Raw genomic sequence first — 22,255 nt, 5'->3', positions numbered from 1 at the left:
TATATATATATATATATATATATATATATATATATATATATATATATATATATATATATATATATATATATATATATATATACAAGGCTGGTTATTTTTTCATCCACTTTTCTTTCTTTCTTTCTTCTTATTTACATTCCATTGGTTCTAATAACTTACCCTGTACATTTCTTGGCTTTACTGTCTGTTAGATCTCATTAATACTGTGTCAAAACACGGAAAAACGAGCCCTTAGGTGTACACTTCTTTCCCCTATATATATATATATATATATATATAAGGTTTCTAATCTTCATAGAAATATATATACCTGTGAAATATTTTATTAAAGTACATACATGTGAGCACGTATACCGTATTTATTCGCAAATAATCCACTCTATCGTTTTTATTGAACTAGTGTATTCTTGAACCTGGCTGTGTTATAGTAAAGACGTGTAAAACCATTTCTCCCACCTCTGGCATTTACCTGTGTTATCCCATGTGTTCGGCAACACTGATTCTGCGAATATATTTCTGAATAGATCACGAATGCAAGAAACGAAGTTTATGGGGAAGAGAAAAGCATCAAGTGATCAAAAAGTCGAGCACGGAACAGCGCTCGAGACAACATTTCAAGAACGGTATCTTCTCCTTACAAAGGGGCGAGTTAGTTGCCTAACAAACCATTGTTGCAATAATTATGGTTAGAATCGATTGTATAACATTTGTATTGCGACAGCGCTTGCCCTTTAAGGCATAATTCTTTCTATGTTCACTACTATACATTCGGTGTATACGAGCATACATATGTATATTAGATGAATGCTGTATAAGGTCTGTTCTTTGCATACATTAAAGCAGCGTCTTGAGAGATCTGATATCATGTAACCAGTCGTCATAGCTGGTCATGACACGTTTTTGAAAGCAGGCCTGCAATAAAACACAGGAGAGTTGAAATTGGAAGTCTTGTCATGTTCGTACTAGATTGTGCAGTATTCGTTCATTATTCACAGAATATAAAGCTCAGCTATAAAATCGCGTAAAGAAGTTGAAGCATTTGCTCTATAATTAATTTCACATCTCTACTTCGGCTGGGGAGTTAAGAGTAATATAATGCTATACCTGGGCTGGAGATAAAGGTGTAATAGAAAAATAGTACGGAAACCTCAACATTTCCGATTATATCACAGTGCTATTACTCAATGTTCAACCTATTAAGCAGCGAAGTAACTTTACACGTTCCTCTTATCTAATATAACGCGTGCTTGACTATCACCAGCTCACTGGTAATACGGTGCCAAATTATTAACCAGCTGTTACGTGCTTAACAGCAACTATGTTGCTTCGTTTACCTTACAGCTCTGCCAACCATATGCAAATGAAAAAAAATAAAGAAACTAGAATAGAGGCACGTGTTGCTTGTGCCCAAGTAAGAGTTCTTTTGAAGCGAAAAGGGTTAAGACTGAATTTCCCGTCACAAACGTCGAGCTTTTTCGGCGGGAAAAGCCACAATTTCGTCTGAGAATCATGAGTGTGGCGCGGAAGTCCCACCAGTGCAAACGAGATAAAACCACACTTTGGTAGAACGTAAGTGGTCGGGGTCTAATCAATTCATATTGGGCCTACGAAAGTACTTTAACTTACGATGATCTCCCAGAAAATGTGTCTTACTCCGTAAAAAAAAAAAAAATCAAACAGCACGCTCCTGGGCTGATGTATCTTCAAAGATCGGGCTTTCCAAAGGAAGTTTTGCTTTTCTTTCAATCAAAATTTGAGAAACATTATACGGTGTACGGAGGAAACCAGAAGAAAACGACCGTTCTTGGAGAAAAAAAAAAAGTCCCGCAAACACGAAGTTTAAATGTGTGGGAGAAAAATAAGCAAAGAAAAAAAAAGAAGCAGCGAACCGTAACAGCTTCGAAGTAAGCAGCAGGAATCCGCACAACCCGTGAATTTTGCGGCGAAAAAAAAAAAAAAAACAAGCCACGAGCCAGGAAATACGAAAAAAAAACACCTTACAAACATCGAAGTACAGCTATGAGTGAGTTTGCACCCGCTGCATACAGCCTGAGAAAGCCTCTAGAGCAAGACAAATGAACAACACCCCAAGAAACAAAAAAAAAACAAAAAAAAAAACACGTACCACGCTGTTCGGCGAGTTGGACCCGAAAGCGAAATCGCTGTTATGTAAGGACCCTTCTTTCTCGCCGAGGTACAGGAAGGATGTTGACGTGTGCGAGGTGGTCCTCCCCGATCGAGACGCACAGACACACGTTTCCCTTTCCCTTCTTCATCGTCACCTTCCCTTTCTACATAGCGGAGCGCCTCTTCTGTACAGCTGCTTGAGGTACCACCGAATGTTGGTGTGCCCCACGCTAGCTTCGAATGACCGTCCGGTCACCCTCCCTTTTCTCTCTCTCGTTCATCCTCCTCCCTCTTTCGCAGCTCGATTCCCGCGATGAAAGAAGGGGGAGATGGGTGAGGGTGTGCGAGGCGGAAGGGTGAGGCATCGCTTCTGCGGACGCAGGAGAGACCCGGCGGCATAAAAGCGCTACGGCAGCCACCGGCAAAATGCAGACGAGCAGCGCTCAAAAACGGTTCGAACAGTCGCGGCTGGTGTGATGGTGATCCGTTGAAGGTGTCGTTCGGGTTAGATATAGTTAAATAGGGAGGCTTAACGAGTCGAACAGCAAGGTATATCGCGTTCGCTATTGTGTCGATAAATAACGGTTGCCCGCTATCTGCCTTGGAATCTGATCGGTCGCGTGGACGTCAACGGTGCCAAACTCAATACCTCGCATCGGCGCCGGTGTGTTCAAGTGCGGAACGCCTTGTCCCTGTGTGCTTCGTTATCGCACCACTAGGGTCTCCCGTTTCAGCGAGGTAAGTCGTGGTGTTCTATCTGCATTTCTGTAGAAGCGTTATTAAGCGGGGTTGACACGCAGAAACCACGCCAATGAGGCACGCTGTAGAGGGGAGGGGCTCTGGGAGAATTTTGACCACGTGTGATTATATAACGCACACCTAAATCTAAGCTTGTGTGCCTTGTTGCGTTTGGGTATTTCACCTCACATGTATATGCGGCTATAGCGATGCGCGAACTGAACTTAGGGCTTCGAGCTACGCTCTAGATTGAACGACTCCTCAAGAAGCAAGCTCGTATGATAAAAATAAAGTGGGAGAGCGGAGGGGGGAGGGGGGGCGGGAGGACATGACGAACGCCGTCATAGTTATATACAGCACTCATTATGATATTGTGGTAGAACGCTTCTATATTGTGTCAAGTGCGATGGACCAGAATTTAAATGAGCGCCATTAGTGAAGAATTGGCTGTAACAATATTTGCGGTGCAAGCCTCCCAGCTTAGAAGCGTATGTTGCAAACGTCAATTAAAAAAAAGAAAACAACCTCACTGCTTTGTTGCTATACGTTGCACTCAAACAGCCCTGCAAATGCTCCAAAAGAAGGTTACAATATAACTTATACTACAGAGAAGCAGTATTCCTTACTAAAGCGACGACAGTTAACATTCGAACGGATCAATAAATATTGGCTACAACAGCCTCCGATAAAACTACCGTGATAGAAGTACTTGAACAACCTGCTTAACTGTCAATTAGGATGTCCTCGATGAGTGCGAACCATCAGTGGTTAGGTCATTAACCTCAAGGTACTGCTTATTCGTTATAACGCATTCATCGAGACACGTGGATTCATATATACTGAATGACCATTGTCAGACGAAGCCCTTACACTGCCGTAACGGAGAGCATGTACACGTATACAAAACAAACTTCGAAGTAATGAAATTCATTTTTCCATTTATAAGCAATGGACTGGATTAATTTTTCGAGTTGGTTTGTTAATGATGTGTTCAATTGCTTCAAATGAAACATTTCAAAAAATATTACTGATCTCCTGTCGCATTACAATAGTCTAAAGGTTAGCATGTTCACTCTTCTTATGTCAAAAATGTGACCAAGAAAGAAAAGGAAAATGGCAAAGACAACTTTATCTGGGTGCTCTTCTTCAAGCGTGGAAAGCTGAACAACTATATGAGATATTTTATTATATAGAAACTGTACAAGGTTACCACCACCACAATAATAATAATAATAATAGTAATAATAATAACAACAACTTGGCATAGACGTGCCTAAAACGAAATATGATTATAAGAGACACCGTAGAGGAGGACGCTGAAATTTACAGCGTCTAGTGTTTTTCAACGTGCAATGACAAAGCACAGTACACGGGCGTCTACCATTTTGGCTCCATCGAAATGCGACCGCACCAGCTGGGGTCGAACCCGCGACCTTCGGGTCATCGGCCGAGCCCCGTAACCACTGTTCTACCGTAGAGGACAAGGTACACGAACAACAAAATTTTGTTAAAAACGTAAGTTATTTGCATTTGCAAAGTGATATTAATGCATTGTCAACAGTTTCAGCCTATACTGTGACCTCTAATGTAACTTATTTGCATTGACGTAATTATAAACAGCAATTAGTAACGAAACATACGTTTATAAGAGTTAATTTTGCCACCTCCGACGTCAAATGATGCTTGGAGAGCAGGCTATACGCACCTGGCGCGCAAAAAAGCATGACTAACCGAAAAAGAACGCTGACGTGTTCCGAAAGGTGTCCACACACACACGTCTTGCGACAACGTCACACGCGCTTACGTACGCAGAACGTTCATCTAGCACACAGTGCACAACCTCGCAGTGCGTTTCGCACTATACCACACTGTGCACCATGGTCGGCACTTTCGCATATAAACAAGCCCGCCATGCGTAACGCGGTGAGCACACTGAGTGTACGTATACGCGTATGACTCGGCTTCATTCAGGCGAAACATCGAGCTCAAGCCACTCTCTCTCCGATTGCGGTCAGCGTACGCGAACACGCAAAGAGGCTGCCACCGCGGTTACGTTTCACCGCACCCATTAAGATTCCGCAAGCGTGCCCCTCGGTCATACACGTATACCGCTGTGCGAACACACTATAGTGTATAGCTTACGGGTGTAACGCGGAGTGTTGAGAGTGAGTATAAATACTTGGCGCTATTCCCAAATGGAGCACGGCCTGCAATAGCTCGGCAAGGTATGAGTCGTCAACGCCGAGCTTTTAGTCACACCCGCTCCACCTCAATCCAAGTCAAACACGACGCGTCAATTGGAAAGCACGCTCAGGGGACTCCGGAAGCTGCTTATCTGATGTTTTGCGAGGGCGTGCACTTGTTCTGAAAGTGTGCAAATGCTTATACGTGTAATGGGGCTTCTTTTTTCTTTTGATAACATTGACCGCGTGAACGTGCTTGGTTGGCTCATAAGGTTTGTCAAGATTTCTTGGGCTTAACGGCTCAGAAAACTATGGAACAGAACCGCACACTTTGAAGAAATTACTCGGACCATGGCCTAAGATGCATCTTCAGAAAAAGGTGAACATCTTCCTGACAGACTTCTTATTGTAGACCGGGTTGAATAAGCATTTATGATAGACAGCCAGGGGTTCACATGTAATAAATGACGTGTTAGGGCATATACTGACAGTAGAAAACAAAGGTGTGCGTGTGTGTGTGTGAACATATTACGATAGTGTGAACTGCTGCAAGTAAACTGTACGTAAGCATGATATTTCTACTAGTTTTGGTGTACTATATATACTGTTTTTGTTTGTTTGTTTGTTTGTTTTGGGTACAGTTCTGTCTTATTCTTTTATTTATTCAATTTCGCTGCAGAACTTGTTAATATAGAGTAGCTGAGACAATATGGACCTCACCCTCTACACAGAAAAACAGAGAAGAACAGAACAGAAGCCGCATCATGATAGACTCTGTATGTGGAGGGCTTTAAAAATTTGACGACGTGGGGCTGCTTAACGCGCACCTAAATTAAGATAAACGCACCGAAAACATTTGTGCTTACATTAGAAAATGCAATCGCGCCTGTGCTCGGGATTCAATCCTGCGACATACAGGGCAGCAGTCCAGCTTAGTAACCAGCAGACAACCGTGAAGTGTTGGCATGATAGGTGGCCCACGTTTTTTTTTCTTACCTATGATTAAACGTGTCGAAACGTACTTGTAATCATGTTTATTAGTGGCCGAAACTCTACAGACTCTGCGGTATTGGGGGCCTCTCATAAGCAGCAGTCACGCAACCAAGGTAACTTGAGAGCTTCGGCGCCGGAAGTTTGATATTTGCATGATTGCGGTAGCTGTTTTCGTCAGTTGAATATATGCAGTGTCGTAGGCGACATGGGGTGTTTGCGCCTCCAAGGCATGAATGAAACGAAGACATCCGTTTGTCATTATAACTTAAGTCATCGCCATCGCGCAGCCTAGCTCAACGGACAAGAATTCATTACGGTTGAACATAGCACTAGTGATGCGCGCAAACGAACAAACTGTCCTTTAAGACTCGACATATCTGAGAAAAACATCGCCCCCTTAAAAAAAAAAGAAAAAAAGGCCCTAGATTAACAGTTGATTCGTCTGTGGGAACACCTCCATTAATTTTCTCATTCCCGAGAATCCCCGGCCTATATTTTCTTACCGTTATTCACGCGAAGTACAACCTGTGTCATCCGTAACGATTTAACGTATCTATGAGCAGTGGTCTCGAATAAGCCGCAGGAAGAGGGGCCTAGCCAAATCTAGTTCAAGAAATGAGGGTAATTAGAACTAAATAAAAAAAAAGGAATGCGAATGAGAATATGTGAAGATATACGTAAGGAAAAAAAAAACAAGACCAATAGAAACTGGCACAGCGCCAAACCTCTTTCCCACAATTACCTCACGACTGCGTGTAATCGGTAATTACACCCTGTTGAAAAACAAAAGCACGGGAAGTCCTGGCGTATAAAGTGTTCAACTCGTGTCAAAAACACCATAGATTTGTAAAAGCCAGCGCACGTTTTATTTATAACGGGCGGTATGATCAAGGCGGAGAGATGTTTCGTAGAAAAAGGGGGATTTCCCCGACTTCCCCGCCTTTTAATAATCGACGGCCGCAAAGATAAGATATATCGAAGGTGTAAACGCGATAGGCTCAGCTCAAGTGAACCGTGAAATAGCACGGACGCCGCCCATCTTATTTACAATCTCATACGTATAATAAAAGGTTTTTTTTTTGTTGTTCAAGAGTGGAAGCTATAATGTAAGAACGCGAGTGTTTAAACGTTGCTGTTGTTGTAGTGCCAGATTTTCTTGCGCAAGATGGACCGTGTCAAACGCATGGTGTAGAATGTTACTCCCTTCGACGATACCGCAAAAAGAAAAAAAGAAAAACAAAGAAGGAAAAAGGCGCAGACGAGAACTGTTTGGAGCTGCCGAGAAAACCCCGCTGAAAGTAAAAATATTTGCTGAACCTCTATAAATTTATTGCATGCCAAAGTTATTGCATGCCAAAGACGTCATACTATACTGTGAGGCATGGCACAAGGAGGTTCGGGTCAATTTATACAACCTGATTTTCTTTGACGTGCACTGATACCGCAGTAGTTAGAGGGCTTCTACCATTTCGCCCCCGTTCAACTGCGACCGCCGCTACAGGAATCGAGACTAAGATTTTCGAATTCTGCAACAGAGCGCCGTACCCACTGTAAACCGCAATGGCACGGGGTGCTCGTGGGCAGTTTTTTATTTTTCATTCATGGCTACTTCGACGGATAGTTAAAATCGAGCCTAAACTATAACCGTGCTTTCCGGGTTAATAGTGGTTAACAAAACAATGATACGTTACTTCCGTGATGTCCCTTCATCACGTCCAGGTGCACGTTATGCGCGTCAGCCATGCGTATACAAACGTCAACCATGCGTTCAGAGACTAAACAAAGGGTCAATGTTCGAGGCTTTCGAAGTGATGAGCGTCGCACGAGTCCTCCGGTTGCCGTAGGCGCAGACAGTCAGTTGCATCACGAGTGCAGAACGTCACGCTTTAGGTTGGTCTAGTTAACAACCAGTGACACGCAAGGCAACACTTCATTCATGCACTGTTTATTCAGGCAAAAACAAAGGTTGCCTACGTTCGGAAGGGACTGAAGGCAGATTACCTCTGCCTGACTAAGGTCCTTCCACCCATACAGTTGCTCAGGTGAAGCAGAACAACGACACAAATTTAATTCTTTTGAATGAGAGGACACGAAATTCGAATGCAAAAAGTATAATAGATGTCTAAACATAAAATTTAAAATAACGCATTATAGTCATCACCAGTTGACAGTAGTAACATAAAAAATGTATATGAATAGCTGAAACCGTGATAATTTTCTGACATAATTACTAAGTACCATAAAGGAATAAATTTGAAAAGGAAGAAAATGAGCTGCTTTAATTAAATATACGAAAGTACGAAACACACAAAAGAAATATCCATAATAATTAATAAAGTCGTGGCTCCTTACAAGTAAGGAAGTACATCTTAACGTTTTTTCTTCACACGTTCAGTATTATGTTCATCCGAAATTTCATGGACATAGCTATTTTTGTGGAGTAAATAGGGTATTTAATATGATAATGTTTGATTACCATATGTTTTTCTGAATAAAGGCAATCGAAAACGATCAAATAGTAGATCATAGGGAATATCAGTGGGGTAGAAATGCTCCATATAAGTGCCAATGATGTTTTCTATTTCATTAATGACATATAAGCTGGATTTAACATTGTATAATTGATAGACAGTAAGTATCTGAAGCTTGCTGAAAAATGGAGGAGTATGGTTAGGTTTGAGATTTTTTATATCGCGTACAGACCGCTTTTATAGAACTAACAGCCTGTCAAAATTGGTTTTTAATGTTGTGCCCCAAATTAAAAGACTGTATTGAATGTGAGAATGAAATAAAGAATGATATAGCTAGTGCTTTAACCAGTTTGGAACTAGGGAACTATGTTTGTACTTTATTTATTTGAGGTGTCCAACTCAGATGCTCATTAAAAAGTACACCTAATAATTTAAACAAAGGGACTCGTTGGATTTCATTATTTTTAAACCAGTCAGAATTATTGTAATCTTCCCACTTGTTCTCGCGTTTGAATAAGATCAATTTAGTTTTACTAACAGTAAATTGTAGTTGGTTCAAATCTAGCCAGTAAGAGAGTGAGACCAGGCATTCATTCGCTTTCTTGTCTAGATCTTTTAGACAGCTGCCAGGGAAGAACAAGCTTGCATCGTCGGCATACATAACTGCAGAAGAAGCCACTGGCATGTGAACAATATCATTCATATAAATAATAGAAAATAGAGGTCCCAGTATAGAACGCTGAAGCACACATAATGTTACTGGTTTTAAGTGTGAAATAAAGTCGTGAACACATCTATATTGTAACCTGTCTGTTAAATAGCTACGTACTAACTCTAGAGCAGCACCTTGAATGCCATGATATGGTAATTTTTTTAACAGAATGTCGTGCTTAACCGAGTCGAATGCCTTTCGAAAGTAACAATATTCCCAGGGTGAACTCTTTGTTGTCTATATTTTTAGCGATTAGTTCTTTTATGCCAAGTAAAGCCATTTCTGTAGATTTTTTTACTTGAAAGCCGCATTGCTCACTGACAAGTAATTCATGATCATCGAGAAACCGGGATATCCTTGTTTGCATTGCATTTTCTAACACTTTTGAGAATAAGCGTAACACTGATATCAGCCGATAATTACTGAAATCATTGGTAGGGCCTCCTTTGTGATGTTACCTTCACAGTTTTCATAGCAGCTGGGAAAATGCCTGTAACTCGTGCTCTGTTGCAAATATATTGTAAAGGTGCTACAAGTTAAATTTGCAACAAAAGGTATTGAAATAGCTTTGATTCCATTGTTGCTGGAATCAGTATTTTTGTTTAGCCCCATAAGAAAAGGATAGATCTCCAATTAACTACATGGCGATAGAAATTGAGAATTCATACAAGAGGAAGCTGTTTATCTCAACTGCTTGGCCGAATACGAGTATGTACCAGAAGTTAAGAAGTATAAACTGAATTTATTTGACAAAGCCTCTTTTTTGTATGAGACATCAGTCACCAACGTGTTAGGAATGCTATTTTGTTCTTGACCAATAAGAGAACGTAACGTGTTCCCTTATTGATCAAGACGTAATGTGTTGTCGTATTGAGCAGATACAGCGATCTCTCTGATGCTGATGATGCTGACGATGGTGATGACGACGACAATGATGATCTAAGAATAATTAAGTGACTGGGACTGTCGCTGAAACCAGCTAACATAACGATAAAAAGACATACGCAACTCGAAATTCCACGGCTGCACTCTTCGAGATCACCAACCAACTGCCCTAACTCACTAAGTTTGAGACAAGTGCAAGTGTTGGCAGGCTGCATTATACTCCAAGTGATGTCATCAGAGCGGTGAAGAAAAGAACATCCAACGGTTGCTGTCATAATTCTGATAATCTAAGCGCACCTGAGTAACTAGAACTCTTGCGAAAGCCGGCTGTCGTAATGAAAAACACGGATAAACTGTCAGCGATGACCATATAGAAGTGCATACCCTGACAGCATTCCAGGTCACTCCATCAGAATGACCAGGAGTGGGGCCTCTCCGTTAGGTGTGGTTCATTATGAAAACGATCATACTTATTAGCGGGCACTCCCAGATAGAGGGGAACAGTGTTGACATTTCTGTTGCTGAACATCCCTTCATTCACATCCCGTTATGTGGCCCACCACCGCGCAACCAGTTACAGAAGGAGCAACCGCATAGAGTCCGGTACACCGACCCGAACGACGACGCGTCACGCCGTGTTTTGACGCCCGCAGACGGAGACGATCGTACACGCTCTCGCAGGAAACGAACACGAAGGTACAGGCGAGCCGCTGTCAACACCTGTCACGACGCACAACGTATACACTTGTAGATGGACACGACTCGTTCATGTTGTACCTGCAGGGTCGCCACGAAAGAACCACGGTGAAAGACCATACAGACCGCTGCGCTGTTACGGGAAGCGACCGTAACGACGCACACGCCGTACGGAAGGAAGCGAGGTAGTCAACCGGGAGCGTGCCGCATGAACTTGAAACAGCCACGAAAATACGAAGTAAATGAAAGAAACAACTCGCGCGAAAAGACCAAGAAGAGAGCCCGTTTATTCCGCTCCACTGACTCCGTTCGCCCTCCTCTCCTGTTACGAGGGGCTTAGGGGAGGAGGAATAGCGTGTAAATGTGCGTATAAGAAAGAGAGGGAGGAAGAGAGATGGCATTGGAAAGAACAGACGAATGAGTCGTGCCGGAAAGCCCGAGCTTCGCTGAGAGAGGCCCCGGAAAAAAGTTGTTAGGGGCCGTTCGCCTACGCTGCGGCTTCCCTACCCTCTTTTCTATCTCACTTATTTTTTTTTTTTTTTGCCCCACAAGCGTCGCTCATCAACCTTTTTTCACGCACATTTCGGGCTACAAAGCACCAGAAGGCAAAAAGAAACAGTCCAGCGCTCGCAACACGCACAACGTCGTTCGTCGCTTCGTAACATTTGCACTGCTCGGGGCTCTTTATGTAAGAGTCATCAAAAAGAAAAAGAAGAGAGTCGCGATTTGCCTTCATATGAGCCTTCCGGTGTCCCACTATGCACGCCCTTGAACGTTTAGGGAAAAATAGAATAGGAAGCTTACACAAGCGTAAGGCAACATAGACGAAGGAGTCAGCCGTTCGTTTTCTTGCTTTCTGCACAGACCACACACGCGCCTCCCGCGGCTTTCTTTCTCCTCGAGTCACTTAATCTAGAAGGAATAACCCTGGCATTTAAAAAGAATATTAACCAAAAAAGTAGTCATCTCTCGTACTAACAGGCGATCTTGTTTCCCAGATAAACCAGTGTTGCCCGCGTATTTCACGCTAGCCAGACTATCTTTCGATCTTTTCTCCGAGGCATTGGTGTCATCATCTTAGTATACGTTAGCTGGTTGATGGTTCGTTCATATAAAGACTTGCCCCAAATCTTCACGCTAATCGTTAAAGTTCAGCGTCACAAACTGACTAGGACCACGGGAAACGCCACAGTTGAGGACGTCACGTAATTTCGACCATCCGGGGTTTCCTTGAAGGCGGAACCATGTACATGGCACAGAACATAAGGCCTCCACTTCGCCTTCACCGAAATCTTGCTGCCACTGTCGCGGTATCAATCCCGCGACCTATGGATCAGCAGCCGAGCTCCGATCCACAAGTTGAAGTATAGCCGTCGAGTCGTGCCACCAGGCTGATTTCCGTGGTGTTTATTAAAAAACCCTTCCCCCTCTCCACGCCATTTCCTGCTCTCTCCAACTCTTTCGCTCTCGCCAGGCTCGGCTTGACAGGTTCACGATGGGCCCTTTCTTATGTATACACACACAGTCGCCCATCGCGTGGATCTGCACAACGGTGAGTCTTCAATCGCCTTCTCCACGCGGAAGTGTCGAGAACTCTTCTCCAAGCCTTCTGCGTTGTCGGCAGCTGCTGACTCGATAGACCGGTGCCGTTGCGCCGTACCACGTGGCGTTTTCAACGCCGGGGCACTGGGAGTAATACGGCTATCACGCGATCCAGACTTGAAAGAGTTTCGGGGGTGCGAGGATGGATGCGCGAATGCATCGACCCCGGCCGAATCGAGGCGCAGTCAAAAAGTCACGCGTTCGATGAGATACGCTTCGTGTGACTGTCTTGATGATGTTTTTACACAAAAATTATTCGTATGTAGGAGTAAGTTTTGGACACAACTTTTGATGCTGGATTGGATTGGATTGGATAAACTTTTATTTGGTCCTCCAAAACACAGATCACTGTGTTGCGGGCGATGCTGGATGGTTCAATTGCGAAGAAATGACAGTCAATGACAAAAAACTCCTACAAGAACAAGGCAGCTTATTGAATTCGATGTCCGCTTCTGTATTAGGAAGCAGTTAGGCGCAGCTCAATTCCATAACTGGCACGCGCGGATACAGACCTCTTAGCAAGGACAATCGAAAAGAATGGGAATTGGAAATGAAAAACGTTTCTCAACTCGTGTAATTTGTTTAATGAAAGGTGAATTTTAAATGAATGACGTTCGAATCGTAGATTCCCCCCTTTTCTTCTTTAGACATGATAGAAAAAGCAAATTGATAATGAAGCTAGATAGAAACAATGTATCCAGAAACACAATCAGCGTACCGTTTTCATGTGGACAGGCTACCCGACTTGAGGAGATACCAGGACATTGATTTAATGGGCGATCGCTTTTAAGTTTAACCGGGCAAAGTGACGTGTTCTATGCCAGCGATACAAATGACTAATGTTCCAAAATTGCCTACGCATTTAAAAAATGCTGCGAGATACGCAGCGCGGAACAGAGACAGCCCTTGTTCGAGCTGCAAGCGGTGTATACAACCGACCGAGTGGCCAGTGATGCATTTTCGTAAACGACAACTGCGTCGCGGAACATCCCTCACACTTTTATAGCGCGCACACAGACACAAAAACAACAATCGCTCGCTGTTCGTCTTTCATTCGTTTCCGTCACCTCGAACTTGAACGCTCCCCGCACGGACGCAAAACACCACAAGCCGAGGGTCAAGTGGCACCTCTGCAAACGGCGATCGGAAAGGCCGAAACCGGTCGCACTTGACTGCCCCTTCGAATTCGTATAGACACAACGGAACGCCCAAGATCGCCTCCCTTAATACACTGCCGCAGGGGAGCCTACCCTTATCGAATGAAGCCGCCAAATCGTCTGCCAGACGAAGCAGACTATCCGGTCCCCATGAGAACGAGTACTCTCCGTTATTTACAAGGTCAGCAGGGTGTACAAAGGCAGTGATAAGAACCTCACCCGTATCGCTTTACCATGCACACGGCATGCTGCGTTATGTCTATATAAATAAACACCGGACCTGGCTCCTCACTTCTTCCGCATACGCCTTTTAATGCCGCTGTTAGCGTAGTACCGGTGCATGCAGTGGTGACCCCTGGCGACATCAGTCATTCTTAGCGCACGTATCACTCCCATAGGAAAACGCGGCTAGTCGGTTTTTGTCCGGCGAACAAAAACTGGAACGTTACGCGGATCAAATGAATGTGACTTTATTTCGCAGATCAGCAGTCGAGAATGGATGAATCGGAGGAAGGTTTTTGTGCGTTTAGACACGCAGAAGTGAAGGAAAACGGGACCACAGAGAGTCGCTCGCGGCTATTTAGCGAGATGCGCGTTTTATTCATTCGTCACACTTTATTATCTATAGTGACGGGCTTGAGACCCGAATTATAGCGATCGAGTTTGTTTCAGCTAATATATCTCCCTCGGGCTTGATTATACATTCAAGCCTTCGAGCAAAGGACATAAACAGAGAGCCATCAGGAAGCTGTCTGTCTTCCTTTTCCACAAAATGTTGCGGGAACAAAACTAAGTAAAAATGGTAATCGTGTTACTGTTCTTAAATGATTGGATGTTTCCAATTATGCAACGGAACCTATCATTGACCTCTCGAAAACTAAGGCATGATCTTCGAGTGCGGGAAAATGTTTTTTTTTTGTTAGCGTTTGGAAAATGTTTATTTCACCACCTTGTCCGCAGATGGTCGCGTTCTCACACAATTCATGCGTGCTGAAGCACATCATGATATATTGAATGCGACAAAACCTAGATTAAAGATTTCCCAAGATAATTTTTGTCGAGAACGCATGCTACTGAATTTGAATGTATTTTTCGCACTGTTTTTTATTTATACGGTCTTTCAGTGAGGTTTTGTTTCAGTGTTGATCTTTTTCCTATGTTACTCAGTCAGTAGATCTTATTCTTGGCTGTGCGGATGTGGTGGCATATCTTGCTATGGCTTCATCCGATTTCGTAAAAAAAACAACAGCGACAACGACAACAGAATTTCGAAGCAATCAATCACAGCTTCGCACGTTGGCGACACCTTGCGAATGGTATCAGTGTTACGCGGCTTTTTCGGAAGGTCGAGTCTTCGAATTCAAGGACAGTGCGCCGCGTCAAGATCATTCTAGACGCTCCGCCCTGTAGCCCGCCGTGGTCGGCTGCACATTCTTTTACCTGTACCCTGTGGTACAGGCACATTCTTGTACCTGTACGCTATCTTGTCTTGTACCCTGTGAAACACATTTCGGCAACCAGGAAATCACGGCAAGGGGTGTGACGCAACGAACGGGTCTTCATGTATATATAAGACAAAGAGCTTAGTACACGAGCACCAGCGAGGCTGTGACGTTGTTTAAGGCCAACACACGGCGGGTGTTGAGAAAAGGGGAAGCGTTAAAAGGTGCGGAAAGGACAGGCGGCGACAGAGGGCGCGCCTCGAAGTCGTCTCTCGCGGCGTCTCGCGTGCTCTACTTGAGAGCGACGCGGCGTTCTTCTAGCGGCCGCGGTGTCGATCAGAAAGATCCGGCAGCCGCTCCGCGGTTTCTTCCGTTGACCCGGTTCACTGCCAAAAGAAGAGAAGGAGATAAGGCGGAAGGTGACACGCCCGTGGCCTTCTAAAGTCCCTTAAAGAGAACCTCAAATGAGGCTGCGAATCTGAAGAGAGCCGGGGAGGAACCATAAAGAGGCGAGAGATAAACAACTAAACTAACGAGCGACGAAGGTGGCTTGCACGCAACGTCTCATGTCGAGCGTCGAACTCTGCTGAGAGAGAAGGAAAGATGCGACCCTGCGTGAAAGAGGGGACGGAACACGTGCGAAAGAGAAGCGAAGGAGCAAAGAGCGTCTGGGAAAGGCAGCCTAAGGGTATACAGTTAGACGAAAACGCGAGGCTCGGAAGACCGCCGGGGAGTCGGATACACGGCGACCGAAGGAACACTTTGCAGAAGACTCCCAGAGTCTTGCAGTGAAGCCCTCTGCTACGAAAAGGCTGTCACCGGCGACGCAGACAGCGAGGTATATACGCCTCTCGCTATGCACGGTGTGTACGAGCGTGCCTACAAGCGGGTTTGTGCGGTTCCGTGTTCGCACTGACAAGCCGGGCGTTGTTCAGTGACGTTGTGTATACCCGCAAACTCTATTGTGCCACTTTATACGGTGTTACGCTAAACGACGGAGCCATGAAAGACGGTGTGACAACGCGACCAGCGACTTCGCATAACCACGTGAGTTCCCGATTGCTTTTCGAACACTTTGTTTAGTTAGTAACAGTGGTTTACAGGCATCATTGCTCATTTTCTTCGCACATGGATGCATGCATGTTTTATATTTGTTTGCGAAAAAGACGGCCAGTATTGCAGACTCGACGTATTGGTATACGAAATTATAGGGTATCCCAATTATCGCAGCATGATTTAAAAAAAAGAAGAGGAATGTCATTACGAGAAGCAAAGTTAGTGCATATTGTTTCCAGCATGCTGTAGTAGCCGCTAGTAATTTTAGTTAATGACAAAAATAATTAGTCATAGCAATCAATATTGTAACTAAGAAGAACACGCCTAATTATAAAAATGCCAATGAGGCAGATGCGCGCATGTCAGAACAACATTTGTCTGTGCTACTTTCAACAACGTACTAATCGCGTACTCAGTTTTTCTGTTAGTAAACAAATCCCGCGATATACGTGACTAGAGCCCTGCGCGCATAATAAAGAAGCGCCCTCAATAAGCTTTGACGAAGCCAGCAGCAATGAAGGAAATGTGCAAAGAAAAAATGCGAATCGCGCAATCTGCCACTCTCCGTTTGAATAAATGCACAGCCGTGATCTTACACAGTCAGGCTGCTATCCGTCTAATGAGAACAGCGATCCGGTCGCGTTATCAAGGAGGACAGTTGACCGTGAGATAGGAGTGGTGATAGCGACGTACAGTCAAGCGGAAGGAATCCCTGCAAAACTGCGACACATGTTGGCAGCCGACCTGCAACCTTGCCAATGTGCAAACCACCGCCTCTGGCAACGAAAAAGAGGCAAATCGGTTGCTTCCAGTAAGATTATTTGAGGGTGCCGCTTTCTTTTGCGTTTATGAGCGCAGTCACGTGTTAATTTTTATATTTCGCGAGCATTCTTTATTCGCAGACAAAAAAAAAAAAACGAGCACACACTTAATACGTTGTTGGAAGTAGCACAGACAGGGTTCACTTCAACATGTGCACATCTGCCTCATTTACATTTCGATAATTATGCAATTACTTTGTGTGTTACAAATATAATTAGACTAATTATTTATTATTCTTTAACGAAAAAAAAATAGTAGCGGCTACTTCAGTTCACTGGGAACAACATGCACCCAATTTGCTTCACGTAACGCCATTCATCTTTTTCTAAATCACACCGCATGATTATTGGCATGCCCTGTACGTAGGTAGAATGTCGCGAATGATGACGAGGAGATGTAAATTGAACGGGAGATAGTGCAGAACCTGGCTGAGAACGATGACTTTATAAGCAATTAAATGTTGGGACCAAATGACCACGCTGCAACACAATCACTGATGTGGAACATTTACCATTTGTCTTCAAATTTTCGTGCTTTATCGTGTCTCAATAAAAGTCATGACGCAGCAGCTATAAGTACATGACAGTCACAGAAGCGGCATCACCACCTGTACTCACCACGATTTCTACAAAAGACAATACGTCCAATCTGCACGGCGATTCATAAAAAAAGCGCGGATTCACAGGGCTTTATACGGTTTGTCGAGATTGTCGGATTTCATCGTGACAACGTGTTTTCGTATCAATGGCTTACGCTACACTGGGACAAAAAGGTCCCCGCTGAACGAATTCCACGCAAAGGCAAAAGAACGATTGGAAGTCAGATGGATTTACCACGAGACACCTTTTGCACGCTACGGCGAACTCACTTGAAGTTGCTTCATTCCCCGAAAAAATGGTCTATCTGCACCACCTCGGCTCAATCTTTCGGATTATAAGAACACACACATACAGTCCGCCCCCTCCTCGTGATATAAGTGCGCGGCGCTAACGACCTGTCCGTCCGTGATCTATACGAGGCGTGGCTTAAGCCTTCCCGCCATCCGACGTCTAAATCGCGCTTTCGTGGAAGCCGCCGACGAGGTTTTCACACCCTCCATAGGGGTCGCACGGGGATCAAAGAGAAGCCGCTCGAAAATGGGCGTGGGTGGATGGAGCTATATTACGGTGTGTGTCTTTTACATTCAAGACACGCGAAGAAGAGCCGACTGCCGTTTAAGTTGCGCAACCTGTCTCTCTCTCTCCCTCCCACATACCGTAAGCATGCGCGCGCTCAGCGAACAACAGCCTCACACAGTTCCTTACGAATTCGCCTAGGGCAGATGATGATGATGATGATGATGATTCTACTATATTGCTGGCACTTGCCAACAAAGGCGGATCGGCCAAGAACTAGGCGGCAGAATTTTTTAATTAGTTATGTGTAATGTATAAAACTGCCTTAGGAGTGCGAATATTAGGTACTCAGCAGAATCGCATACATATTGTTTCGACTCTCTCTGAACACCAAAACAATCTTCGATTTTACGCAGAAATGGAGGGAAGTGGTGCCACTCGTACTTTAAAGCAGTTTCTTGACGAATATTCTTTTTTTCGAAGTTGGGAGACCTTTAGGCTTCGCCTTTAAGAGTTGAACGCGATAGTGGTATTCTCTTCCTAGTGCATACTTCAAACACTTGGTGTACAAAATCTTCCATTGCTATGCACCCACTATACGTGGTCTTAACGATGCAGTAGCTCGTGTGCATTTCGTAGTAAGTGACGGGCTTGAAACTTTAATGATGGTGATATGTGAAGTTTAACGTCCCAAAACCACCACATGATTATGACAGGTGGAGGGCTCCGGAACTTTCGACCACCTGGGCTTCTTTAACGTGCATCCGAATCTGAGCACACGGGCCTACAACATTTCCGCCTCCATCGAAAATGCAGCCGCCGCAGCCGGGATTCGATCCCGCGACCTGCGGGTCAGCAGCCGAGCACCTTAACCACTAGACCACCGCGGCGGGGCACTTTAAACTATGAAGACATTATGTACGTTTGCACCACGCATTATGATGGCAATATTACATGTTGTATTAGGAAATACGTATACAGGACACGTGTGTTTTCAAAGCATGAAAGTTGCTTTGACTGCATTTACAAGCACAGGAAGTTGTTTTCACTGTATTCACATTCAGACACAGGCGTGGCTGTGTGGTAGAACAGCAGCTTGAGACGCAAACGACCCGGGTTTGATAACCACTAAAATCCTGAATTTTTAAGTGTGAATACACTTTATAAGCGACCCCAAACCATCCACCACCGTCGGCGGCGTGCGCAGTCTTCTCTCTATCTTTAAAAGAAAGAGGACTTGGCGGGCCGCAGCGCGACGCTCTACCGAATAAGCCACGGACGTGACGCTGATATCGGTGTCAGTAACGCGCCTTATACCCCCTCTCCCTTCGCTCGCTCCTCCGCTCTCCTCACTCGCTGCAGCTGCGCGCGCACCCCTCTCTCTCGCGCGCCCGCCTTCTCTCTCAGTCTCCCGTCGAGAGCGGGTCGTGAGGGGGAGTAAAGTTAAAATCCGTTGGCATTCGCCAGTGAGTTAACGTAAACTCCCTCGTGTGATCAAATTGCGATTCCCAGGAACCATTACACCGTAAAGGCACCATAGTGTGATTAATAAATATAATAGTACGAATTGATAAATACCTCTCATAGCATCACCCCGTGCATTCGCACTTAACCATGTTCACCCTCGGGGAAATGCTTGGGAGTTTTTTGCATTGTTTAGTTTATTTGCATCTTTTTCAATTTTTTGGTCACGCAAAGATGAATATTTTTCGCTCACAGCCAACGACACCGACGCCGGAATTTCTGCGAAACGAACTCTTCAACGCTATCGCATCAAAAAAAAGAAAGAAAAAAAAACACGATCACTACCTTCTTTCGTAACGTACATGAACATAAACAAGGACCGGAATAGGTCAGCGCACCTGCACATACGTCCGAGGGTGTTGTTGCACTTTTCCGGGGGGGCCGTGGCTTCTCAGAGTGCGCACCCTTTGAACACCCGCGTCCTCTGAAACGACCTGTGGGCGACCGCTGTCTCGCCACTCCATAACTCACGCAGCGTGATGTCGCAGTTATTGCTCATCTGCTAGGTGTCATAGGCACGGCTTTACTTGCGGTGAACTCTGTGTTGCACCGGCATCAAAAAAAAAAAAAAGGGGGGGGGCAGCGAGAGGTGCATGTGCGCGCATAGCATGGGACGCATCGTGCGAGCCTGTAAAACAGAATCTCCCCGCTGCTATACATGCGAACTTGCGCCATGAGCAAAACTTGTTCAAAGGCAAGGATCAGGCGAGTAAGACTGAATGATTGGTTCCGCCACGCGTCATGTTTAAGGTTTGTACTATCGAATAAAAAAAAAGTCAAAGAACGCCGCTCGCAGTAGTCCCACGTATCTGCGCGGAGAAGTTGTTGTCGGGATTCTGAGAATAGAGGGAGAAGTCGTGGAAAAATTATGTGCCACTATAGAAACACACTTGCAATATCTGATGCCCTGCGTTATACATATTTCAGGGTCAGGGCCCCAGTAAGGTGCGTGCTTGTTCCTTTAGCCCAGAACCCTTTGGTTTTCCATTATTATCATATTTGTGAATATTTGCATACATTGCGCCTGTATTTCAGTACGATCGTTGACAGGCATGATACTAAGCAGTCTAGGAAGAAGGAAAAGAAAAGCAATCTGAAGTTGCTTCAAAAACTAACAACGATCTCAAAGCATGCGTCGGCACAATTTTACGAAAACAAAGGAAGAAACAAAAATTATAAACGAAGTGAAGATCAGTGACTTTCCTACGAAGCGTGTTGGTTTGGGCTAATTGGTATGACATGATGATAGTTATAGGGCGTGAACAGAACGACGACAAAGTCCTTGTTCCTTTGTCGTCGTTCTGTTCTCGCGCTATAACTATCATCATTTCGTATACGGAGTTTAGAACTATCGCACATAACGAAGACGCATGCAGAATTAGGCGTGCGCATGCCTGTTCAAGGGTCGGCCGAATTACCACAGCGTCGTAAACAATACGGTCGTATTCAGACCAAAACAATTGATATGTGGGGTTTAACGTCCCAAAACCACCGTATAGTTATGAGAGACGCTGTAGTGGACACCCCCTGGCGTTCTTTACGTCCTCCCTCAGGCCAAAGCAAAAGTGTAAGAGCGAGACAGATAAACGACGTTCTTTCAAGAGGGCCTAAAATAACTAGATCAAAAAACTGCTTAGCTTTAAAGTCGTTCCCACCTGAACCAGAAAAAGAAGCTGAAAGTAACAAAGCAATCACACACACACACAGAGAGAGAGAGAGAGAGAGAGAGAGAGAGAAGCCACTTACATTCCGAACATCGGAACAAGACCGGCGTGAAATTATTCATTACGCGAACCACAGCCATTGATCGAGGCGGGACCGAAATGGTTGACGACGAATTTCAGAGCACCGCCCCGGCTTTTATCAAAAGCCTGCAGCCCGGATCTCGGAGCCCCTTAACCTTTCCCTGGAGCTGTGGTGCACTTATCACGAATGCCACGGGAATTATCGTATACCGCCCTCTCTGACGAGTGTGCCCTGTAAGTAAGGAAGAGAGAAAGAATAATTTATAAGCACCGTCATCATTAACCGCACCACCCACGTGCACGTTAATGACCTCTGAATAGCGTTAGTATACGTTGCTTAAGGCTGCCGTGCATTGCTTTATCGCAGCGCACGCAGTGTTATACGCTACTTCGCAAGACTCGTGCAGGAAGTGAATTTCAGTGCGCATGCGCAGCACACGCAGAGACTGAAGACAGCGCAGTGAGGGCGTGGCCTAAACAAGAAGCATCGTTCGTGCGCGTAAAGAACGCTTTCGAACCACAGGAGCAACCTCTTTGTTGCATTTTCTTGGTGGTGGATAGCGTGTGGCAAAGAGAAGTATTTTGCGTGCCTGGCGACCATATAAAGTCTTGATCCCCCGGTAGAGCCGCGCACGGAGCTTTTAGAAGCTCAGCCCGCTGTATAATCGGCCAATCAGACGCGGCGTGGTCTTGTACACGCAACGAGACTGCGTAAAACGGTCGTGGTATGCGCACATCCGCATCGACTGGATCAGCGGAAAAGGTTTTAGCAGACGACGCCGGAAAATATGAAAGCGTCTTATATAACTGCAAGGCGTGTCGTAGAATACCAAGGACGCGTGCGAGGGACACTTTCTCACTTTCTTTTTCTTATCAGGCAATAAGCTGTCAAAAACTTCACTTCGCATGCGATTGTGGGGAATGGTCTTTAGCAGTGCTCGGTCGTTAACCGTGAGCAGCATTTCGTGGATTTTTTTTTCAACATTG

The 22,255-nt window shown here is 44.8% G+C and overlaps 1 protein-coding gene across 2 annotated transcripts in view; it reads left to right on the top strand.

Moving 5' to 3' along the window:
* The first annotated feature begins 2,517 nt into the window (after window positions 1–2,517).
* LOC119167494 (uncharacterized) overlaps window positions 2,518–22,255 on the top strand; it is a 50,252-nt gene continuing 30,514 nt past the window's right edge. The window contains exon 1 of one of the 2 annotated variants that reach the window (XM_037418979.2): window positions 2,518–2,865. Coding sequence is in view for 1 of the 2 variants with exons in the window: in XM_075866167.1 (XP_075722282.1) it covers window positions 16,009–16,053 (45 nt within the window). In the remaining variant the exon portion in view is untranslated. Of the gene's footprint in view, window positions 2,866–15,755; window positions 16,054–22,255 lie in introns of those variants that run through there. The other variant, XM_075866167.1, reaches the window with a different exon arrangement.

Source organism: Rhipicephalus microplus, chromosome 6 (genome assembly GCF_043290135.1).
Source record: "Rhipicephalus microplus isolate Deutch F79 chromosome 6, USDA_Rmic, whole genome shotgun sequence".
In the NCBI taxonomy this organism is placed as follows: Eukaryota; Metazoa; Arthropoda; class Arachnida; order Ixodida; family Ixodidae; genus Rhipicephalus; species Rhipicephalus microplus.
Note: the sequence above shows the minus strand (reverse complement) of the source record. Positions and strands in the feature narration are given on the sequence as shown.